General features: G+C 40.2%; 1 protein-coding gene across 11 annotated transcripts in view; it reads left to right on the top strand.

The window, feature by feature from the left end:
* Positions 1-24,089, top strand: part of RYR3 (ryanodine receptor 3) — a 978,540-nt gene that overhangs the window by 621,964 nt on the left and 332,487 nt on the right. For all 11 annotated transcript variants that reach the window (XM_077263521.1, XM_077263512.1, XM_077263503.1 and 8 more), the window contains 2 exons: positions 15,338-15,484; positions 22,463-22,525. In XM_077263521.1, coding sequence (XP_077119636.1) covers positions 15,338-15,484; positions 22,463-22,525 — 210 coding nt within the window. The remainder of the gene's footprint in view (positions 1-15,337; positions 15,485-22,462; positions 22,526-24,089) is intronic.

The raw sequence follows: 24,089 nt of genomic DNA, 5'->3' as shown, positions 1-24,089 counted from the left end.
ATTGCATAAAAGTTATATGTGATGAATATATAATCCTACTTCTACAAGTAGTCTCTGTTTTGTTATACCCTGCTGGCCACCGACTGCACTACAAACGAATACTGTTCTTTCTGTTTCCATTATAAAGTGGCCCCACAATTTTATGTTATTGTATTAATTAACAGATGACTCCCAATTCTATTTTTGTTATCTCTTTATTAACGCTTTTGAATTGTTAATTGTATTAATCTTAATAAAAAGATGTTTAAAACAAAACAAACAACAGTAGAAAAAGGTGCTGGATTCAATTGTAAACGGGGATCGTTATGCCTTGGGGAAAACTAATTGTGCATGACGGCCAAACAACAAGAAGTTTAAAACACAATAACGTGATCCATTCAATACGCAAGGAAATTCAATCCAAAAAGGCTACAAAAATGTGTGTGCCTACACTAAAGGTAACTGTCCAATCCACAGTACAACATTGAATGTCTCCCTATGCGTTAAGCCTGTGATAGTAGTCATGGAATAATAATATGTATTGTATTGGGATAGAAGTTCTCCCTCTTAATCCAAGTATCATCAATATCAATGACTATAGGGCGTTAATCCAGGGAACTAGTCTGATAGCCGTATGTGGAGTCTGGAAGGATTTTTTTCCCCAATGTGGAGCTTACTCTTTGCCACATGGTTTTTTTTTGCCTTCCTCTGGATCAACATGTTAGGGCATGTTAGGTTAGGCTGTGGGTTGAATTAGATGGACTTAAAGTCTTCCTTCAACCTTAATAACTATGTAACTATATATAACACTAGATCTAGCAATAAGGTATGTTACCTGTATGGCCGTATGTTAATCCCCCGGCATCCCTCGCCCCCAAGAAGCACAACGAAACGCGTAGGGAGACATTTAATGTTGCAAAGTGGATTGGACATTTACCTTTAGTGTAGGCACACATGTTTTTGTAGCCTTTTTGGATTGAATTTCCTTGTGTATTGAATGGATCATGTTATTGTGTTTTAAACTTCTTGTTGTTTGGCCGTCATGCACAATTAGTTTTCCCCATGGCATAACGATCCCTGTTTACAATTGAATCCAGCACCTTTTTCTACTGTTGTTATAATAATTTTTTAAGCATTTATTTTAAAGCTACAACAATAACATTATTTTAGTAGCAAAAAATTGTGGGGATCATTATTGACTTGTGATCACCAATATGATGTAATGATGTAGGTCTGCTCAGCTTTGTCTGCTCTATAATATCCTTTCTGGGGATCAGACACCCTTAATGAAGGCTGGTAGTTTATTTATATAATGGATGTATAATATTATCATTTTTGTTGCTCGTAGCAGATTATCTATGAGAAGAGGTACCTTCACACTAAACGATATCGCTAGCGATCCGTGACGTTGCAGCGTCCTGGCTAGCGATATTGTTTAGTTTGACACGCAGCAGCGATCAGGATCCTGCTGTGATATCGCTGGTCGTTGAAGAAAGTTCAGAACTTTATTTGGTCAGACCGGCGTGTATCGTTGTGTTTGACACCAAAAGCAACGATACCAGCGATGTTTTACACTGGTAACCAGGGTAAACATCGGGTTACTAAGCGCAGGGCGGCGCTTAGTAACCCGATGTTTACCCTGGTTACCAGTGTAAAATGTAAAAAAAACAAACTACATACTCACCTTCGCGTTCCCCGGCGTCCGCTTCCCACACTGACTGAGCGCCGTGAAGTGAAAGTGAAAGTACAGCACAGCGGTGACGTCACCGCTCTGCTGTTAGGGCCGGCGCTCAGTCAGTGCAGGAAGCGGACGCCGGGGGACACGAATGTAAGTATGTGCTGTTTGGTTTTTTTACATTTTACGCTGGTAACCAGGGTAAACATCGGGTTACTAAGCGCGGCCCTGCGCTTAGTAACCCGATGTTTACCCTGGTTACCCGGGGACCTCGGCATCGTTGGTCGCTGGAGAGCGGTCTGTGTGACAGCTCTCCAGCGATCAAAAGCGACGCTGCAGCGATCGGCATCGTTGTCGCTATCGCTGCAGCGTCACTTAATGTGAAGGTACCTAAGGTAATGCTTTTGCATTGTATAAAGTACAGTTCCAAATAATCTGTTTGTTATTCAGTTTTGCTGTTGTTTACTTTTCATTGTTCCACTGAAGGACTCTGTTGCCATTTACATAGGGATCAACATACTACATAGGCAGTGGGTAGTATGGTGCCTAAATATAGGAAGACTCAGCTCAGGTTTGTTCACTCTCAATAAGTGATGTGAAGACTTGCCTTCTTCCCCTGCAAAACCTATTTTGTAGATAAGGGTGCATTCGCACAACTATGTTTTATAGTCCATGTTTGTGCTGCAGGTATCCTTACCTGAACTAACAGCACCATATATATTCCTGTGAGGCAGTAAGTTCAGGTCAGGACACTTGCTGTCAGATCGCATATTGCAGCCCGAACATGGACCGTAAAGTTCAGTTGTGTGAATGCACGGTATCAGAGTTGAAAACTGACCTGCTTCAGAGTACTGAGATGGAGGGGTGTAAACCAGCACCAGGAGAGTGGATTAGGGGCCGTGCCCAAACAGTTAGGTAGTATGCTTTATAATAATAGCTTTGCTCTTGAAAGGGTACAGACTAAATAGAAACAAGTTCGGGGTTTATATAAAAAAATTATATAGTTGTATTAAATTTATTATTTACCACTAGGTATGTCGCTCCATGGTCAAACTGGATAGAGGATGCAGAGCCTCCTATAAGGTCTGCACAAATTATATAGTTGTATTAGATTTATTATTTACCACTAGGTATGTCGCTCCATGGTCAAAAATCTAACTGGATAGAGGATGCAGAGCCTCATATAAGGTCTGCAAAAATTATATAGTTGTATTAGATTTATTATTTACCACTAGGTATGTCGCTCCATGGTCAAAAATCTAACTGGATAGAGGATGCCGAGCCTCCTATAAGGTCTGCACTGTTGTATAGAGCGCTGAGGTTAACGACATATGACAGGCCTTTATGCAATGGGAAAATAAAACATTCACTGTGCAAGTAAGCACTTTAGCAAAAGCATTTTTATGTGTTTCAGGAACAAAAAAAAACAGAATTCCCTGGGCAATATTGCTTTGTGAGCAGTTTAAGATCAATATCATGTGTGCAGACTTGTATTCTATTTGTTCTTCTTTATTCTTCCATATCAAAGGAAAATGTTACACTAGAAAGATTGTAAACCTTTTTTTCCTCATTGTGAAATCTATAACCAGTTTTAATATTACCCAGAAGAAAGGCTCACAAGAAGTGATTTAATATATAGTAAAATACCCTTTGTTGACGTTATAACTAGAGAAGTCTTTTATTTCAAATAAAACAAAACACTTTTACTTTTTTATTTAAAAAATAACAAATGCAGTTATACTCACCTAACACCTAATTCCACTGAATCCCTTCTCTCCTGTAATAAAACTAAAATAAAAAACAACAATATTCCTCACCTGTCCATTGTTCTGTTCTACGCCATACTCTATGTCTGTGTGATACACAGTTTTCAACCTGTACGGTGCCAAGGTGCAACCGTCCAGGCTGAGAACCACTGGAGAATGAGATGCTGCGAGCGCAGCATCAGTGACTAGCGGTGACGTTGTAATGGGGACCAGGGGGTAGTTGTGGCTGAGGGTGGCAGCAATAGCACACCCTGGCCTTCCGTCACATAAACACAATGTCCCTTCTGTTGTGCACTTGGTGATTCACTTACTTGAACTTCAGAGTCCACTCCGGTCTGCTGGGGCTTTCTTCCTTTGAATATCACGCAATGACAGTCAGAGCGCATCTAGTTTCATCACAAAGGCAGCACAAGATTCTCCACAGAGTATAACTTTTCCTTTCCGTGTGCTGTCCCTCACTCCTACAGGAATATCGCAGGGTCGTACCGTCGCCTTCGGTACTGCAGCTTCATGACTGGCCAGTCCAACCTGCTTCAGGAATCCCCTGTCCGTTTCGCACCAGACATTTGGGATCGTTCCCCCGAAATTAGCCGCTACCTTCCTGATGCTGCCCTGTTTTCCACCATTACCAAGTGACCTTCAGTTCCTAGGCCATGGACGGCCGGGCTCCTTGCTTAAACGTTGTGGCACACAACTGCCCTGCCTGCCTACTAACTCAACTTAGGAAACTCTCTCACTCCCAGTTGGCCCCTCCTAACTAATCATATTGGTCTATCTAATTCCTCACTTATTCTACTTTTATACAATACAAAGAATATATATATATATATATACATATATATATATATATATATATATATATATATATATACATTTGCAACACATTACACAGCATAGCAATATTATAATACCCATACCACATAACGGACATACACCATATAGCAGCATTATAGGACATATTACAAGTACCAGCTTCTCAGGGACGTAGAAAAACTAGCGAGGGGAGTGGGGCACAAACCAGTCCTTGGACACCCCTTACAACATCATCAAGGTTACTGTCGGTCACTGAGGATGCCAGGCTGAACTGCGGTGACCTCGGTGAGATCCCATGCTAATTTCAGTGGACTCCAAAATATATGTATGCTGTCCAACAGCAACAAGTTATATACCAAGTATCATCCTTACATGCATGAAGATTCAGTTGAATGTGACTGAACTCTAATACCAGACACAGACTAAAAAAAATAGTGCTATTTTTGGAAGAAATTGTGAGTTAGATTTTTTTTTAGACATTAACAAGATGTAATGGAGTTATTTGTAAAGAAGAAAAACATGAATGCTCCAGTGATGAAAAGGTAGGTATAAAACTTCATTTTTATTGCAGTGATTTCAAAAATTGTGATTGACATATCACAAGGTTCAGGACAGCCTTAATCATGACTAAGGTTTGAATGTCAAAACACATTGGTATGCTCTAACCACTGTGATATGTCAGTAACAATTTTTTTAATTTCTGCAATAAAAGTGACGTTTTATACCTACCTTTTCATCGCTGAATAATTACTATTTTTCGTATTTTGTATTTATATTATATTTCTTTATTTTACTGACTTATATAGCACCATTAATTTTGCAGCGCTTTACAGACTCCATCATCACTGCCCTGCCCACATCGGGGCTTATAATCTAGATTCCATACCAGTTTGTCTTTGGAGTGTGGGAGGAAACCGGAGAACCCGAAAGACAAACATGAGGAAAACATACAAACTCCTTGCAGATGTTGTCCTTGGTGGGATATGAACCAGCCACTGAGCCATCCTGCTTCTATAACTATCCCTTAATAGAACTTGACTAGTAGTAAACCTCATTGAACCTTGTGTTTCATATAAAATAACACGAAAGAAAAATACTTTAATCTTCTTCTTACTATTAAATGTCTAGAACCTCAGAAAGTTTTAACATTTGGAGAAGTTTGACATTTATCCAGTATAAATGAGACAGGAGAAAGAAGTGAATATTTGTGGTCTCGCAGGATTTTACACTACATTTCCACTTATCTCCTCTATCTAACTCCGGCCTAAGAATCTTTGAAGAAGGAATATAGATGAAATAAGCACTTATGAAATTAGTGGTTTTTCCCTCAGAAATAAGTCTACTGCCAACTAAAGGAATTCAGTGCAAATCTATCTTTCTAGATCTTGCCAGTTTGATTAGTTTTGCTACATTGCTTCGGATATCTTAAGTACAACTAGACTATTAAATAAAATAAGGGATTTACAAGTGAATGGTAAAAATGACAAGGAGTGGAAAATGTACAAACATCACCCACATTAATCAGGTAGACAGCCAGAGACCTACTTCGTCTCGGGAAATACAGCGTGATAAAGGAATTCTTTATTTAATCCTTATATGCTTTGATTGACTTCTGGTCTAAAGAAAGTTATATCTAATTAATTTCATCCTCATTTATGCTGTGTGAGTAGTGCTGCATAGACAAGGTTTCAAGAAAGCAGGGAATTCTTTTAGGTAATTCCGAGATTAATAGGGAAGCGTCTGAAGCAAAGGCCATTTGCGAAGTGCTAGAGATTAGCATGGGATGTATGAATCCTGATAAACAGTCTGGTAAAGCAGCTAGCCTGGGCAAGGATGAACAGGGAATAGCCCGATTTGTAGAATTCAAGAATGTATGCTAAACGTGAGAGCGTACTCAGGGTTTTTTTTAGATTTGATCTTGGAACAAACTGTCAGCACCTTGCTAAATAATCAAAACATGCAGGAACACTACTATTGTCATATGTATGTTTTGTAGACATTGGAACCAGAACAACATCATTGGAGACAATTATGTAGCTTAAATGCAAATTATATGAAATCCTAATCACATATAATTGTGTTCAGTTATTTCTATTGCCATTTTCATCTTAGGTGGATTTTTTCAAGTGGTAATTGTAGTAATTTATCGTAAATCCAATTTAGATACTCTAGAAAAGGGTTTTATAAGATTAAGTGAAACTTGGTTCTTTAGTTCTTAGAAAAGGATATCCTTAGGCCTCCTTCTCATGTCCTTGTAGCATATATTTTTTTCACAGATACTGCACGGACCCGTTAGAACCCATCGTGATCTCATATATCCGCGTTTTCATACGGTCCGTGTGAACCACATGGAGACATGTTAGTGGCATCTATGTGCTATTCGTGTTTAACATTGCAAAGTATAGGTGAAGCTTCATAATTTAACTCCTTCTTTGTCCGTACCGTACGGAAAAAACATGGATAACACATTGATGGCACACTGATGGAAAGCACTGATGACACCGGTACTGTTTTTCTTCACTTATGCATTTTATATGCACATGTGAAGAGGGCCTTAGGTTGTATGTGGTACTGCAGCTTGGCCCCATTCACTTGAATGAGACAGAGACACAATACTTTACACTTGCCACTCTCGCTCCAGCTGAATTCAGGTTACTTCCATCTTCATAGACAGGTATTAATGGATAGTGCTTGTAAAAACAAACACTTTTCTAATGTACTATTTATTAAAATTTGTAGCTGTTTTTAAGACAGTAACACTTTTCTATTGTATACAGCTCATTGCCTAGGAGACCGACCACCACTGCTGTCTAGCAGCAATGGCCAAACATGCACAGTGCTTACAATCTATATTTTATTGTGCTTGTAACATGCACAGTGCTTACAAACTCTTTTTATTAAGCTTGAAAGCTTTGCTTTGACGTTATGTAGGACTGCTAGAGCTCTCTGTTATCCTAAGCAATGGGCTGTAAACAAAAGAAAAGTGTTAATATGTCAAGAATGGCTACAAATTTTAATAAACTGTAACAGTAACATCTTGATGGAAAATAAAAAAATATTTCTCCACACCTGTGCAGTAGCAGCTCTTGGAGATAGCCTGAATAATTCCTGGCCTCACCTGCTGCATCCGGTATTTAAATGACAGGTGACTGTTTTAGGTAAAAGGAAATCATGTGGAATAAATACAGTTTGGAACAGACATAGTGGGTGTTAAGTCCTTCTCAGTCCCTGGCTTACTAACTGTAGGAATCCCATAGAAATGACACGCAGCACAAAAGGTTGTGTGATCATATACAGGGAAAGCCCAGGAGCACGTCTGACCCACTGAGCTCTACCCCTCCTTTATAAAAAGAGTTAGACATTTTACAGACATGCGTACAAGCGCTCATATTTCACATCCTTAAAAAAACAGTCTATACTAGAGATAAGGTTCAGCTTGGTATGTAGGTAAAAGGTTACAACACAGAAGGAATGCGTCCATAAAAGGAAATGTCAATTTTGCTTAAGTATCTTGAAATAAGCCAGATGTCTCAGGAGAAAGACACAAAGGATTCTTTCAGTCTGATCTCCACAATTCCCCCCTTTGACATATTCCTTTTATTTATTACCATAGGGCCAAAGACAAAGCCTTTATTTTTGGTATTACACATACACACACTTATATTATTAATAAGAGAATCAAATCTAGTATTAATTCTTCTATTGCAAATTATTTTCTTCTTTAGCAGTATACTAAAATATAAAAACAAAAATTAGTACGGTAATATTAATTAGAATCACTAGAGGATAACATAAGAATAAAGGAAAAAAAAAAACAAAACAAAAAACTTTATACTCTTGCATCTATTACACAAAGTTTATCTGTGCATACTGAGATACCCTTGAGCACAATCTGGAATAGTACGTATATGACTACAATAATCATAACTATATGTATTATGCTCTGCATAATCCCAGCAACCCACCCACCGATTCCTCTGAACCAGTTGGCTGGGTTAAGAAAAGAAAAGGTATCTGACTACCAGTTATCCTTATTCTGGTCATTATCTTTGTCATACTGATCTCTGAGTCGTTGTACGTCCTTTAATTTAAATGTCATACTCATCAGATTCATTACAAACCAGGTTCCCCGGTTTGCTTGTACAATCTCTTTCATTACCTTGAGGGAACAACTCAGAATGTTCCCAATTTCTATTGTGTATGTATCTTTCCAATACTACAGGTTTGAAGGCATCAGAGGAAGGGACGGTTGTACTAAAACTGAGCTGTAGATTTTCAGTGGGGACCTGTCCTAGATCAGTTAATCCAGTCTTATTCCTAGGTACCCATTTTCCTCCCTTGAATGCTAAATATTGTAGATGTGTATTACTCCCTGAGAGATTACCCTGCCACCAAGGAAATTCTACCCATCCCACAATTGGTATGGCGATTGTAGTATTCCACAGCCTAGCATTACCAGTTTGGTTGTTGGCCAGGTTGTCTGAACAATTAGGCCAAGCGAATATTTCTTCTGCTGATACGGGAACTGCTAGAAAAGGTATACTTGTGGCTGATACCGGTGAATGGGTACAGATCCAACAATCTGTCAGGGTTTGTGTATTGTTTAACAAGTCATGCACTAATTTTCTATGATGTTGTACGAATCTATTGTTCAAAGGGGCTAGAGATTTTAGTCTATCCCATGCCTCCGTTGAGATTAACATTATTAACATCAATATCATGAGTTTATACTGCTTTTTTTGCAATGGCTTGCATGTATCCATGATGCCTTTCCTTCAAGCTTGACTGATGTAGGTGTTGTCAACAGGACTTGGAAGGGTCCGTCAAACCTTGGTTCTAGAGCCTTTCTGGTGTGTCTTTTTACATAGACTTGATCACCTGGTTCCAACTTGTGACTTCCTTCAATGTTGTCAGGATCTGGAAGGGAAGCAAAAACTTGTGCATGCACCTTAGTTAATTGTTTCTGAAGATTTTGCACATAAGAAGTCAATGACTCAATATTTAACACAAGTTGTTGTGGAAAATAACATCCTAAATTGGCAGTCCTACCAAACAAAATTTCATATGGAGACAGTTTAGTCTTACCCCTTGGGGTATTGCGTATTGAGTAAAGGGCCAGTGGAAGGCATTCTGTCCAAGGCTTTCCTGTTTCAGCCATGGCTTTCTGTATTTTTAATTTTAAAGTTCCATTCATGCGTTCCACCTTACCAGAACTTTGAGGATGGTACGGAGTGTGTAACTGACTTTCAACACCCAACATTTTCAGTACATTTTGAAATATTTCTCCAGTGAAATGAGTACCCCTATCTGACTCGATCACTTCAGGGAGACCGTAACGGGGTATCAGTTCGGCAACTAGTTTTACAGCAGTGTTTTTAGCTGAAGCCTTCCGAACTGGATAGGCCTCTGGCCACCCTGAGAACATGTCCACACACACCAACACATACTCATACCCATTACTTTTTGGCAGCTGGATAAAGTCTATTTGTAATCGCTGAAACGGATAGAGAGGTCGGACGTGGTGCTTCATAGGGGTCTTTGTTGTCTGTCCGGGATTATGTGCCAGGCATATAACGCATGCAGCACAATAGTCTCTTGCGTAGTTGTCAAAACCTGGAGCCAACCAGACTTGCTTTGCCAGTAGTGTCATTGCATTTGCAGACACATGAGTAGGGTAATGTAGTCCACCAACTACAATCGGGTACCAGGCTCTAGGTAGACATATTAGTCCATCTTTCTTCCAAATTCCTGCTTGTTCTTCTGCCCCTTCCTTTTTCCACCTGTCCCTCTCCTCTTCTCCTGCATCTTCCTGTGCTTGTCTCAGTCTATCTTCAGTATTTTCTGTGGGGTTTACAGTATGAACCTGCTGTAAGGGTTTGACTGCTGCTGCTTTGGCTGCTTTATCAGCCCTATCATTTCCCCTAGATTCCCTAGTGTCGAGTCTCACATGTGCAGCTACCTTAATTACTGCTACTTCTTTTGTTTCTTGTGCAGCCTCTAAGATCTGTTTGATCAGAGAAGCATGTTTTACAGGTTGGCCTGATGCTGTCATGTAACCTCTAGCTCTCCAGATTACTCCAAAGTCAAACACAATACCATGTGCATACCTAGAATCAGTGTATATATTAGCTGTCTGATTCTCAGCTATTTTTAGCGCTTCGATCAATGCTGTTAGTTCTGCTTCTTGTGCAGACTGTTTTGGTGGAAGTGGTTCTGCTTTGAGAGTTTCAGATTCTGACACAACTGCATACCCTGTATGAAAGTTACCTGTGTCATCTGCAAACCTACTACCGTCTATAAACAGCTCTAAATCTGGATTTTGAAGTGGTGTTTCGGATACATTGGGTAAGCCTGCTGTTTCTTGTAAAATGAGCTCTGTACCATCATGTGTGTCTGTAGGGAAAAAATTTGCGTGTGGATCAGTGTCCTTATTCCCCCCTTCAGACTCGAGAGGTAGCAGTGTAGCTAAATTGAGAGTCTGAAGCCTTGCAAATGTGATAGTAGAGGGGAGCAGCAAAGAACACTGTAGCCGCAAATGTCTGGCCATGGAAATGTGTTTTGGTTGGACCTGGTTTAATATCCCATAAACATCATGTGTAGTTTGAACTGTGAGTGGATGCTCTAGGACAATTTCTGATGCTTTGTCCAACAATAGTGAGACAGCAACAACTACACGTACACAGGTTGGCGCTGCTCTAGCTACTGGATCTAACCTTGCTGAAAGATATGCAATTGGTCTTTGTTTCCCTGCATGCTTCTGGGTAAGAACTCCTGTAGCATGAGAATCAACTTCTGCAGCCATAAGCTGAAATGGTTTGGTGTAGTCTGGTAGCCCTAACGCTGGAGCTGAAACAAGGGCATCTTTTAATTGTTGGAACGAAATCTGACCTTCTTTTGTCAACAAATAAGGTTCACTTTTTACACAGTCATACAGTGGTTGCATTAGTTGACTGGCATGTATAATCCATTGTCTACAATGAGACACTATTCCTAAAAATGCTCATAGCTGTTTATGATTTCTAGGCTCATTCATCTGTCTTATTGCTTCAGTTCTTTGAGGTGTAAGATGCTTTTTACCTTGAGAAATGCAATGACCTAGAAAGACCACTTTGATCTGACAAACTTGTAGCTTTTGTCTATTCACTTTACACCCTTCTTTTTCTAGAAAACATAGTAAACTCACAGTGGACCTTTCTGCAGTTTCTAAATCTGGGCAGCAAAGTAGTAGGTCATCCACATACTGCAAAATTACTACCTGTGATTCAGGTTCAAACCTTTGAAGAACTGTTTGTAGGGCATTTGAATAAAGAGTAGGGGAGTGTATCATTCCCTGTGGAAGGCGTGTCCACGCCAACTGTTTGCCCTTAAATGTAAATGCAAACAAATGCCAACTATCTTGGTGTAAAGGAACCGAGAAAAATGCATTTGAAAGATCTATTACAGTAAACACTTGAGAACTGGCTGGTATCTGTGATAGTAACGTATGAGGATTGGGTACAACTGGGGTGATTGGATCTAGAACTTTGTTTATTTCTCTTAGATCATGTACCATACGATATTTGGGCATAGAACCCTTATCAAGAGTTCTCTTCTTGACTGGATACAGAGGAGTGTTAGCAGGTGATTGTATCTCTACCAAAACTCCTTTCTCTCTATATCCCTCTATCTGTTTTGTAATTGCTAATTCCTGCTGGGCACTCACAGGGTATTGTCTGAGCTGTGGGAGAACAGTTCCTGGTTGCACAGATAATTTTACAGGAGAAATATGCAATAATCCCACATCAGTGTCACCCTGTGCCCACAGTGTTTCTGGGATCATTGAGAGGTCTAGATCTGTGGTGTACTCTTTTTCTTCAGTATAATCCTCAAAAGCCTGAATTCTAACATATTGTTCTAATGATTCTGCATCATCAGGGATAGTCAGCATAACTGTGCCATCTTCCCTAAAATTGATGTTAGCTTCTAATTTCTTTAGTACATCAGTTCCTAACAGACATGTTGGGGCACCTCTGGCATACAAAAATCTGGATGCAAAACATTTAGGTCCTAATGAGACCTCTAGGGGCACAGTATATGGCAGTGTTCGAATTACCCCATCATAACCCTCAGCAAAAGTTGTTTGTTCTGAAATATCTTCCGGATTCGGAAGAAAATCTTGATTCAAAATTGAGGAAGTTGCACCTGTATCTATCAAAAATGGAATCTCTCTCCCCCCCACATTCACCTGTATCATAGGTCTTCTAGCTGGTAGGGAAGTTTGTAACACATCGAGTCAATCTGAATCTGGTATGGGACCATCTATGATGGTAGATTTCTGCTGGTTGTCCGTTTGGAGAGGGTTATTTCTGGGAACAAATTTGCCTGACTTTATATCTGCCAACTTTTTCCTGCATTCTCTCTGAAAATGTCCTGGCTTTTTACAGTAGTGGCAAGGAAAATTGTGTCTCACTCTTCCTCCTGTATTAGCTTGTGCTATTCTAACAGGCTTACGATTCTCTCTCATATCCATGACTATTCCTAAACATCGTTGTTTCACAATATTTGGTTGTTCAATTGTTCTCCAATCTGGAGTAGAGGATTTAAATTTTTCTCTGATTTTCGGATCTAGCCCCTCTATTAATTGTTTTGTAAAAAGTCTCCTTACTGAAGCATCAGTCAAATCCAATCCTTCATCCCTAAAGCTATTTTCTAGTTCTTGACTATATTCTTCAATACTTTGCCCAAATTTCTGCATAATCACACCTGTAGACCCCCTTTCCCTCTGTTTTCCTCTCATGAAAATTATTAATGCCTCTGTGAACTGGGTACCTGATGCTTCTGTCTGTAAGGCACCCCCTTCTGCCACTGGTCTATTGGGCTGTAGGTGTGTCAATAATTCCTGAAAAAGTCCGGGGGACATTTTCATTCTACATAATTCTTCCCCGTCCGCCCAGACCCCAGCATGAGTCTGCATGATTTGTTGTATATACTGCGCAAATCGGATAGGATATTGAGTGGGATCAGGCGCATTATGCAGGAGGGACATACCCTCAGCAGGGGACCAAGGAAAGTATCGTCTGGTCTGGTGATATCTGGTGTTCATTACCCCGTCAGCACCAGGTTCCCTAAAGGGTCTTGGTACTACCCTAACAGGGGCAAGTACAGCGCCATATCTAGGTGTACCACAGGCTAGGCAATCATTTCTCCAATCTGGATTTTGTTGTCCACAGTGTGAACATTCCCATCCTCCTACCCCACCAAGATTGGGATACAAGGCTGGAAATTGTTTTCCTCCTTCTGCTCTTCCAGATGGTACAAATGATTGGGCTTTTGGATCTAGGTAAGGTGGCGGGATTATGTCACAACTTTTTCCCTTCCCCATGATCCATTTGGAAGTGTCTGGATCGTACTTCCAATTCTCCTCTTTAGCTGTTTTTGAGACCTCTATCATACAGTGTATGATTTCTTCCCACCCATTGTCTTTGATAATTCCACCTCGTTCTTTACTCAGTCTTTCCCATTCTGTACTGAACATAAGTGCTTCTGAAATTCCCAATTTTTCTCTCACCCTCCTAATCTGCCTTCTGACTATCTTTCCACATCTTTCCTGTATGATATCTGCTGCTTCCACTTGTCCTAAGACAGTTTTGGTCTGTTTATTTCCCATTTTTCTTTTCAATATTAGCTATGACTACCCTAGGTGACGTTTGGACAATCACTTACTCTATGGTGATGTCTCGTTGCCTTCTCTCCTAGGGAGCTAAAATATTGAAGGGCTTGTCTGCTCCATTTCTTCTAATATGCAGGACGTACTTAAGTGCTATTATGCACACAAACAGACCCAGCAACACCATACAGATCACAAAACTTTCTGTGTCAGTTAGCATACTTGTCCCAGGCTCATGATTCCGCGTCCTGGGCTCATTCTATCAAACCTTATCCAGAAATGAAGGAGATTAAGCACTTAATGAGAGTCAAGCATGGGCGGAGAAGAAGAACGCAACCACATGACCCAGTTAGGCTGACTTCCGTGTATAAGGCTTATACCCCAACTATTTCGGCTTATTTTCTACGCACTTTTGCTCTTCTTTCACAACATACCACAACCTTCACACTGTTCACACACTGCCAGGGACAGGACTCATAAGTCTATACAATATGGTAACCCGAGTTTTATAGGTATCTACTCACTACTAGACTAACCCAGCGTGACACGGCTCATAGAGATCTTTCGGATAATACAGGGCAGATAAAAGAGAACTAATAATGTCTCTTACCTGGCCAGGTTTTTCAGTTCATTTGCCGTCCATTATCCCAGATCTCCGTTGTCCGTATCCGCAGGTAAATCTCGAGCAAATACTCTCACCTCAGGTCCCTGTTCGGCGCGCCAAAGTAATGTTAAGTCCTTCTGAGTCCCTGGCTTACTAGAGGTAGGGATCCGAGTGAAATGACACGCAGCACAAAAGGTTGTGTGATCATATACAGGGAAAGCCCAGGAGCACGTCTGACCCACTGAGCTCTACCCCTCCTTTATAAAAAGAGTTAGACATTTTACAGACATGCGTACAAGCGCTCATATTTCACATCCTTAAAAAAACAGTCTATACTAGAGATAAGGTTCAGCTTGGTATGTAGGTAAAAGGTTACAACACAGAAGGAATGCGTCCATAAAAGGAAATGTCAATTTTGCTTAAGTATCTTGAAATAAGCCAGATGTCTCAGGAGAAAGACACAAAGGATTCTTTCAGTCTGATCTCCACAGTGGGCATCTCACTGGAGGTAGTGGAGATTGTTATCACAAGAGAAAAAAAATGTATATTGCTAAAGTTGTAGTAATGTGAACTCTACTCTGCTAGCAACCTGCCTTCTATTTTACCGAAAAAAAATGACCAGAAACTGAACATAAAGAGCATGTAAATGACAGAATTAGAATCCACGATCTTCAGTTAAACAATTAAAGTTATCCCATGTCAGTTTTGCTTTATATTGGTGATGTTGTGCGCTACTGTTACTACATCTTTTGAAACCCACCTGACCTCCCTCTGTGACATTTTGCTATCTGATGTCTCTGCAGTTTGATCTGTACATAATTAATTGTAATTAACTTATTTTAATCCTTTAATAGGAGAAAGAAATTTATCGGTGGCCAGTAAGGGAATCTGTGAAAACTATGTTGGCAATGGGCTGGAGCGTAGAAAGAACTAAAGAAGGAGAAGCTTTAGCACTGCATCGGGAAAACGAAAAGATGCGTAGCATTTCCCAAAATAACCAGGTAAATTAGCAGAGTTATATACAGAAGCTTCTTCTTCATACTGTGAGGGAAATAAGTATTTGATCCCCTGCTGATTTTGTAAGTTTGACCACTGACAAAAGACATGAACAGTTTATAATTTTAAGGGTAAGTTAATTTTAACATTGAGAAATAGAATATTAAAAATAAAATCCAGAAAATCCCATTGTATAAATTATATAAATTTATTTGCATTTTTCAGTGAGAAATAAGTATTTGATCCCCTACCAACCATTAAGAGTTCTGGCTCCTACAGACCAGTTAGACACTTCTAATCAACTCGTTAACTTCATTAAAGACAGCTCTCTTAGTCACCTTTATAAAAGACTCCTGTCCACAGACTCAATTAATCAGACTCTAACCTCTACAACATGGGAAAGACCAAAGAGCTTTATAAGGATGTCAGGGACAAGATCATAGACCTGCACAAAGCTGGAATGGGCTACAAAACCATAAGTAAATTCAAACAAAAAAAGAAAAAAATAGACCTCCGCACTGCTGTTTGTAAGGCTAGACTCTGTTGTTTTTATCACCCTTCATTAGTGAGCCAATATCAGATCCTTTTTATACAACGGGGTGCAACTTACAAAGTAATACATAACAGTCCATGAAAAAGATAAAAAAAGTGCACTTACCCGTGTATGTAGAAAGTCACAACTTTATTCGGACAACATTATAATAACAGCAAGGGAGAGTGTAGAAAAAATGCGGACAACGATCGTTTCGTGCCTCAGCAGGTTTTGGACCCGTTGAAGTGCTGAGGCACGAAACGATCGTTGTCCGCATTTTTTCTACACTCTCCCTTGCTATTATTATAATGTTGTCCGAATAAAGTTGTGACTTTCTACATACACGGGTAAGTGCACTTTTTTTATCTTTTTCAAAAACCATAAGTAAGACGCTGGATGAGAAGGAGACAACTGTTAGTGCAACAGTAAGAAAATGGAATAAATATAAAATGACTGTCAATCGACATCGATCTGAGGCACCATTCAAATTCTCACCTCGTTCGGTATCCTTGATCATGAGGAAGGTGAGTGATCAGCCTAAAACTACATGGGGGGGAACTTGTTAATGATCTCATGTCTGGGACCACAGTCACCAAGAAAACCATTAGTAACGCATTATGCCGTAAAGATTTAAAATCCTGCAGCGCCCGCAAGGTCTTCCTGCTCAGTAAGGCACATGTGCAGGCCCGTCTGAAGTTTGCCAATAAATACCTGGATGATTCTGTGAGTGATTGGGAGAAGGTGCTGTGGTCAGATGAGACAAAAATTGAGGTCTTTGACATTAACTCAACTCGCCGTGTTTGGAGGAAGAGAAATGCTGCCTATGACCAAAAGAACACTGCCCCCATTGTCAAGCATGAAGGGGGAAACATTATGTTTTGGGGGTGGTTCTCTACTAAGGGCACAGGACTACTTCACTGCATCAGTGGGAGAATGGATTGAGCCATGTACCATAAAATTTGAGTCACAACCTCCGCCAGGACATAAAAAATGGGTTGTGACTGGGTCTTCCAGCAAGACAATGACCCAAAACCTACAGCCAAGGCAACATAGGAGTGGCTCAAAAAGAAGCACATTAAGGTCATGAAGTGGCCTAGCCAGTCTCCAGACCTTAATCCCATAGAAAACTTGTGGAGGGAGTTGAAGCTTCGAGTTGCCAAGCGACATCCTCAAAATCTTAATGATTTAGAGATGATCTGCAAAGAGGAGTGGACCAAAATTCCTCCTGACATGTGTGCAAACCTTATCTTCAACTACAAAAAAAGTCTGACTGCTGTGCTTGCCAACAAGGGTTTTGCCACTAAGTATTAAGTTGTGTTTGCCAGAGGGATCAAATACTTATTTTGCACTGCAAAATGCATATAAATGTTTATAATTTATACATTGTGACTTTCTGGATTTTATTTTTGATATTCTATTGTTAAAATTAAATGTTAAAATTAACCTACCCTTAAAATTATAGACTGTTCATGTCTTTGTCAGTGGACAAACTTACAAAATCAGCAAGGGATCACATACTTATACATGGTCACTATGTGATATTACCACATTAAAAGTGCCCTGACTACCCCAAATATAAACATTTTATTTTCATTTGTGATTTTTCTGTAAGTGATTATATGGCTGTACACAGCGGAGGGGCTTGGTGGCAGCTACTATTCGAAACATCACGGATCTGTGACTGTACTCAGATGGCTGATTTGCACCAACCAGGAATTATTGGATGAATTATGGAACCTTATCCTCCTATATTGTCAGTTATACCACTGTGAAATTGTGTAATCATGTTATGTTGGGTGGCCACACCAATTATTTAGCTTAAACAATGAGTGTGGCAGTGTCATCGGCTGAAAAACTGTTGTATGACTTTGAAGTCCTACCTGAATAATTAACCCCTTTCTGACATTGGACGTACTATCCCGTCGAGGTGGGATGGGCCCGTATGACCACCGATGGGATAATACGTCCAGCGCGATCGGCGGCGCTCACGGGGGGAGCGCGGCCGATCACGGCCGGGTGTCAGCTGATTATCACAGCTGACATCCGGCACTATGTGCCAGGAGTGGTCACGGACCACCCCCGGCACATTAACCCCCGGCACACATGATCGCGATGTGCCAGCAGTGCAGGGAAGCATCGCGCAGGGAGGGGGCTCCCTGCGTGCTTCCTGAGACCCCCGGAGCAATGCGATGTGATCGCGTTGCTGCGAGGGTCTCTTACCTCCTCCTCGCTGCAGGTGCCCGGATCCAAGATGGCCGCGGCATTCGGGTCCTGCAGGGGGGGAGGTGGCTTACCAAGTGCCTGCTCAGAGCAAGCGCTTGGTAAGCCTGCAGCACTGTAAGTCAAATCGGTGATCTGACAGAGTGCTGTGCAAACTGTCAGATCACCGATCTGTGATGTCCCCCCTGGGACAAAGTAAAAAAGTTAAAAAAAAAATTTCCACATAAGTAAAAAAAAAAAAAAAAAAAATCCTAAATAAAGAAAAAAATATATATATTATTCCCATAAATACATTTCTTTATCTAAATAAAAGAAATAAAACAATAAAAGTACACATATTTAGTATCGCCGCGTCCGTAACGACCCCACCTATAAAACTATATCACTAGTTAACCCCTTCAGTGAACACCGTAGGAAAAAAAAAAACGAGGCAAAAAACAATGCTTTATTATCATACCGCCGAACAAAAAGTGGAATAACACACGATCAAAAAGACGGATATAAATAACCATGGTACCGCTGAAAACGTCATCTTGTCCCGCAAAAAACGAGCCACCATACAGTATCATCAAAGAGAAAAACAAATAGTTATAGTCCTCAGAATAAAGCGATGCCAAAATAATTATTTATTCTATAAAATAGTTTTTATCGTATAAAAGCGCCAAAACATAAAAAAATGATATAAATGAGGTATCGCTGTAATCGTACTGACCCGAAGAATAAAACTGCTTTATCAATTTTACCAAACGTGGAACGGTATAAACGCCTCCCCCAAAAGAAATTCATGAATAGCTGGTTTTTTGTCATTCTGCCTCACAAAAATCGGAATAAAAAGCGATCAAAAACTGTCACGTTTCCGAAAATGTTACCAATAAAAATGTCAACTCGTCCCGCAAAAAACAAGACCTCACATGACTCTGTGGACCAAAACATGGAAATATTATAGGTCTCAAAATGTGGAGACGCAAAAACTTTTTTGCTATAAAAAGCGTCTTTTAGTGTGTGACGGCTGCCAATCATAAAAATCCGCTATAAAAAATGCTATAAAAGTAAATCAAACCCCCCTTCATCACCCCCTTAGTTAGGGAAAAATAATAAAATTAAAAAAATGTATTTATTTCCATTTTCCCATTAGAGTTAGGGCTAGGGCTAGGGTTAGGGCTAGGGTTAGGGCTAGGGTTAGGGTTACGGCTAGGGTTAGGGCTAGGGTTAGGGCTAGGGTTAGGGTTAGGGCTAGGGTTAGGGTTAGGGCTGGGGCTAGGGTTGGAGCTAAAGTTAGCGTTAGGGTTGGGGCTAAAGTTAGGGTTAGGGTTTGGATTACATTTACGGTTGGGATTAGGGTTAGGATTACAGTTAGGGGTGTGTCAGGGTTAGGGGTGTGGTTAGGGTTACCATTGGGATTAGGGTTAGGGGTGTGTTTGGATTAGCGTTTCAGTTAGAATTGGGGAGTTTCCACTGTTTAGGCACATCAGGGGCTCTCCAAACGCGACATGGCGTCTGATCTCAATTCCAGCCAATTCTGCATTGAAAAAGTAAAACAGTGCTCCTTCCCTTCCGAGCTTTACCGTGCGCCCAAACAAGGGTTTACCCCAACATATGGGGCATCAGCGTACTCCGGACAAATTGGACAACAACTTTTGGAGTCCAAGTTCTCTTGTCCCCCTTTGAAAATATAAATTTGGGGGGCTAAAAATCATTTTTCTGGAAAAATAAGGATTGTTTATTTTCACGGCTCTGCGTTGTAAACTGTAGTGAAACACCTGGGGGTTCAAGGTTCTCACAACACATCTAGATAAGTTCCTTGGGAGGTCTAGTTTCCAATATGGGGTCACTTTTGGGGGTTTCTACTGTTTGGGTACATCAGGGGCTCTGCAAATGCAACGTGATGCCTGCAGACCAATCCATCTAAGTCTGCATTCCAAATGGCGCTCCTTCCCTTTCGAGCTCTGCCATGCGCCCAAACAGTGGTTCCCTCCCACATATGGGGTATCAGCATACTCAGGACAAATTGCACAACAACTTCTGTGGTCTAATTTCTTCTCTTACCCTTGGGAAAATAAAAAATTGGGGGCGAAAAGATAATTTTTGTGAAAAAATATGATTTTTTATTTTTACAGCTCTGCATTATAAACTTCTGTGAAGCACTTGGTGGGTCAAAGTGCTCACCACACATCTAGATAAGTTCCTTAGGGGGTCTACTTTCCAAAATAGTGTCACTTGTGGGGGGTTTAATGTTTAGGCACATCAGGGGCTCTCCAAACGCGACATGGCGTCCCATCTTAATTCCAGTCAATTTTGCATTGAAAAGTCAAATGGCGCTCCTTCCCTTCCGAGCTCTGCTATGCGCCCAAACAGTCGTTTACCCCCACATATGGGGTATCAGCATACTCAGGACAAATTGCACAACAACTTTTGTGGTCTAATTTCTTCTCTTACCCTTGGTAAAATAAAACAAATTGGAGCTGAAATAAATTTTGTGTAAAAAAAAATGTAAATGTTAATTTTTATTTAAACATTCCCAAAATTCCTGTGAAACACCTGAAGGGTTAATAAATTTCTTGAATGTGGTTTTGAGCACCTTGAGGGGTGCAGTTTTTAGAATGGTGTCACACTTGGGTATTTTCTATCATATAGACCCCTCAAAATGACTTCAAATGAGATGTGGTCCCTAAAAAAAAACGGTGTTGTAAAAATGAGAAATTGCTGGTCAACTTTTAACCCTTATAACTCCCTAACAAAAAAAATTTTGGTTCCTAAATTGTGGTGATGTAAAGTAGACATGTGGGAAATGTTACCTATTAAGTATTTTGTGTGACACATCTCTGTGATTTAAGGGCATAAAAATTCAAAGATGGAAAATTGTGAAATTTTCAAAATTTTTGCCAAATATCCGTTTTTTTCACAAATAAACGCAGGTAATATCAAAGAAATTTTACCACTATCATGAAGTACAATATGTCACGAGAAAACAATGTCAGAATCACCAGGATCCGTTGAAGCGTTCCAGAGTTATAACCTCATAAAGGGACAGTGGTCAGAATTGTAAAAATTGGCCTGGTCATTAACGTGCAAACCACCCTTGAGGGTGAAGGGGTTAATGGCAATTTGTTGATTCTCTCCAACTTTCTGCGTCAGTGGCACAGAGAAGTTGCACTTTGATGACACTAACATTTCCTTTGGGATTGAAGGGGTTGTCAACTGAGGACACAGACAGACGGCTGTATAAATTGGACAGAGATCGCAATGCAGTGCATGGACTGGCCGGCAGCTCTCCTGACCTGTGCATGACAGCTTCATATATTTCTATGCTGATGGGTTGCTAGGGTAGGGAGAGCCACCGGCCAGTCTAAATATTGCATTCCAATCTCATTCCAATTTCTATGGCCATCTGACTGTGTCCTAATACTTATGAATTTTTCCAATGTTCAAAAAATTAAAAAAGCATACTTAACTCCCTGGATGGCGTGAGTCCTGCTCTCTGAGCTCTGTGTCCTCCGGTGGTGACTTGACATTGTTTACAGATCTGTCTGAATGGAAATTCCAGTACCCATCAGCAGCCATGATATTGTCAACAGGGTTGCCAACCATCAAGAAATCCCAGGACAGTCTGTAAAAATAGGGCACTTTTTTTCCCTGCCCATGAAAAGAAATGAAGGTGTCCATAATTTTTTTTAAACTGAAGAAACTTATACCTATTATTTTGACTGTACCGTAATTATCATTTTACAGTTCACAGTGAATGCAGCTGATGTTGCATTATCAGAATTATGGGCGGTAGACATGGATCACTTATGATCATAGTGATTTATTCTGTTTTTCCAAACGTGTCTGTAAAAAATGTTGTCTGTCCGTGTTTTTTTGATAAGGTGTCAAAAAAACAAAGTAAAGTTGGCAACCCTAATCATTGACTGTTGTCAAGATTTCGTTGATTATAACAAGTATAGGCCCATCAAAGTCACTTCAAAATTGAATTGGTCCTTAAAAAAATGTAATAATATTTCAAATAGTTACAAACAAAAACACAACACAAATTGACCTAAATTTTCCACTAACATAAAGTATAAAGTATGCCCCAACGTTATTTTGACTTGGAGGTGTTAATGTGATGTTTAAAAGTGTTCCCTTACTTTTTTAAGCGTGTATAAATATATATGCACATCAAATTGAGTATAAGTTATGTAACTATTATTGTGTTCTACAACTAATACTCATCAATAATTAATATTTACAGGGGAACGGCTATAGTCCCACCCCAATTGATCTGAGCAATGTTGTCCTTTCCAGAGAGCTCCAGGTTTGTACTTATCTTTATGTATAATTGTATTTTTGATCTATAAAGCGTTTTTTTATAAACCTTGAACCTTGTGTTATTGACCTAATAAGACCAGATTACTGACTGCATGTCAAAAATGCAGTATTTATCAGATCACTTCCCAGATACTGTAGATAAGAATATGCTGATTACTCAGGATCCCACCACTGGTTCCCCCATAATCATAAGAATGGGTGTTCGGGGTCCCCCCAAATAAATGGTGGTTGTGCATGCATACTGCCACTGAAAGTCTATGGGATTTCCAGAGATAGCCGAGCCCTGTAGCTTTCTGTCTTATCTTAGATTTGTGCATTTTATGTGATATGCTTGAGCCCTAACACGAAATTGCTACTTTTCATTAGGGTATTATGACTACAGCAGAGCTTACTTGGTTTATTTTTAGTTAGTTTTTATTTTAAATGTGTCCCGCATCTTGGTTTACTGATTCTACAATGTTATATGCACAAACATTTTGGTCCTATATGGTGCATCCGAAGTTACAGTTGAGAGACTCATAAAGAGTCTAAAATAATAATAAGATAAATTCCCTTGTTATGCAGTCATTTAAAATGCAGGTAGATGATACAAGAAATGAGTGGTATTTAAGAAGCTAGTCTCACACTAGAACAGTATCATACATTAGAGAGATCCCCTCTACCCTCAAGTAGGTCTCACAAACTAAGCTAAATTGTCACAGCTCAATTGTCTCAAGGCGTTTCTTTGTCCTTATAATTATGACGACTCATCAGGAGAAATCATAATATTTAATAATAGACTGAGCACATTAAAAAAATATGTGTGACCAACACCAATGGTCAACACTACTATAGGAATCATCCTGCACTGATGTCATTCTAATTATCAGTGACTGTAGTTGATAAACCCTACAAAAAAAGCTAATTACACTATAAGGCTATTCCTCCATCTAATCTCACTACATATATAAATACAAGGCAAATATATACAACTAGACTGTGGCCCGATTCTAACGCATCGGGTATTCTAGAATATGCATGTCCCCGTAGTATATGGACAATGACGATTCCAGAATTCGCGGCAGACTGTGCCCGTCGCTGATTGGTCGAGGCAACCTTTATGACATCATCGTCGCCATGGCAACCATTATGACATCTACGTCGATACTGTGCCCGTCGCTGATTGGTCGAGGCGAATTCGCGGCAGACTGTGCCCGTCGCTGATTGGTCGAGGCAACCTTTATGACATCATCGTCGCCATGCTGTGCCTGTCGCTGATTGGTCAAGGCCTGGCGGCCTCGACCAATCAGAGACGCGGGATTTCCAGGACAGACAGACAGAAAGACAGACAGACAGAAAAACCCTTAGACAATTATATATATACTAGATTGTGGCCCGATTCTAACGCATCGGGTATTCTAGAATATGCATGTCCCCGTAGTATATGGACAATGATGATTCCAGAATTCGCGGCAGACTGTGCCCGTCGCTGATTGGTCGAGGCAACCTTTATGACATCATCGTCGCCATGGCAACCATTATGACATCTACGTCGATACTGTGCCCGTCGC

Source organism: Ranitomeya variabilis, chromosome 1, assembly GCF_051348905.1.
Source record: "Ranitomeya variabilis isolate aRanVar5 chromosome 1, aRanVar5.hap1, whole genome shotgun sequence".
NCBI lineage: Eukaryota > Metazoa > Chordata > Amphibia > Anura > Dendrobatidae > Ranitomeya > Ranitomeya variabilis.
This window is presented reverse-complemented; position numbering and strand designations above follow the sequence as displayed.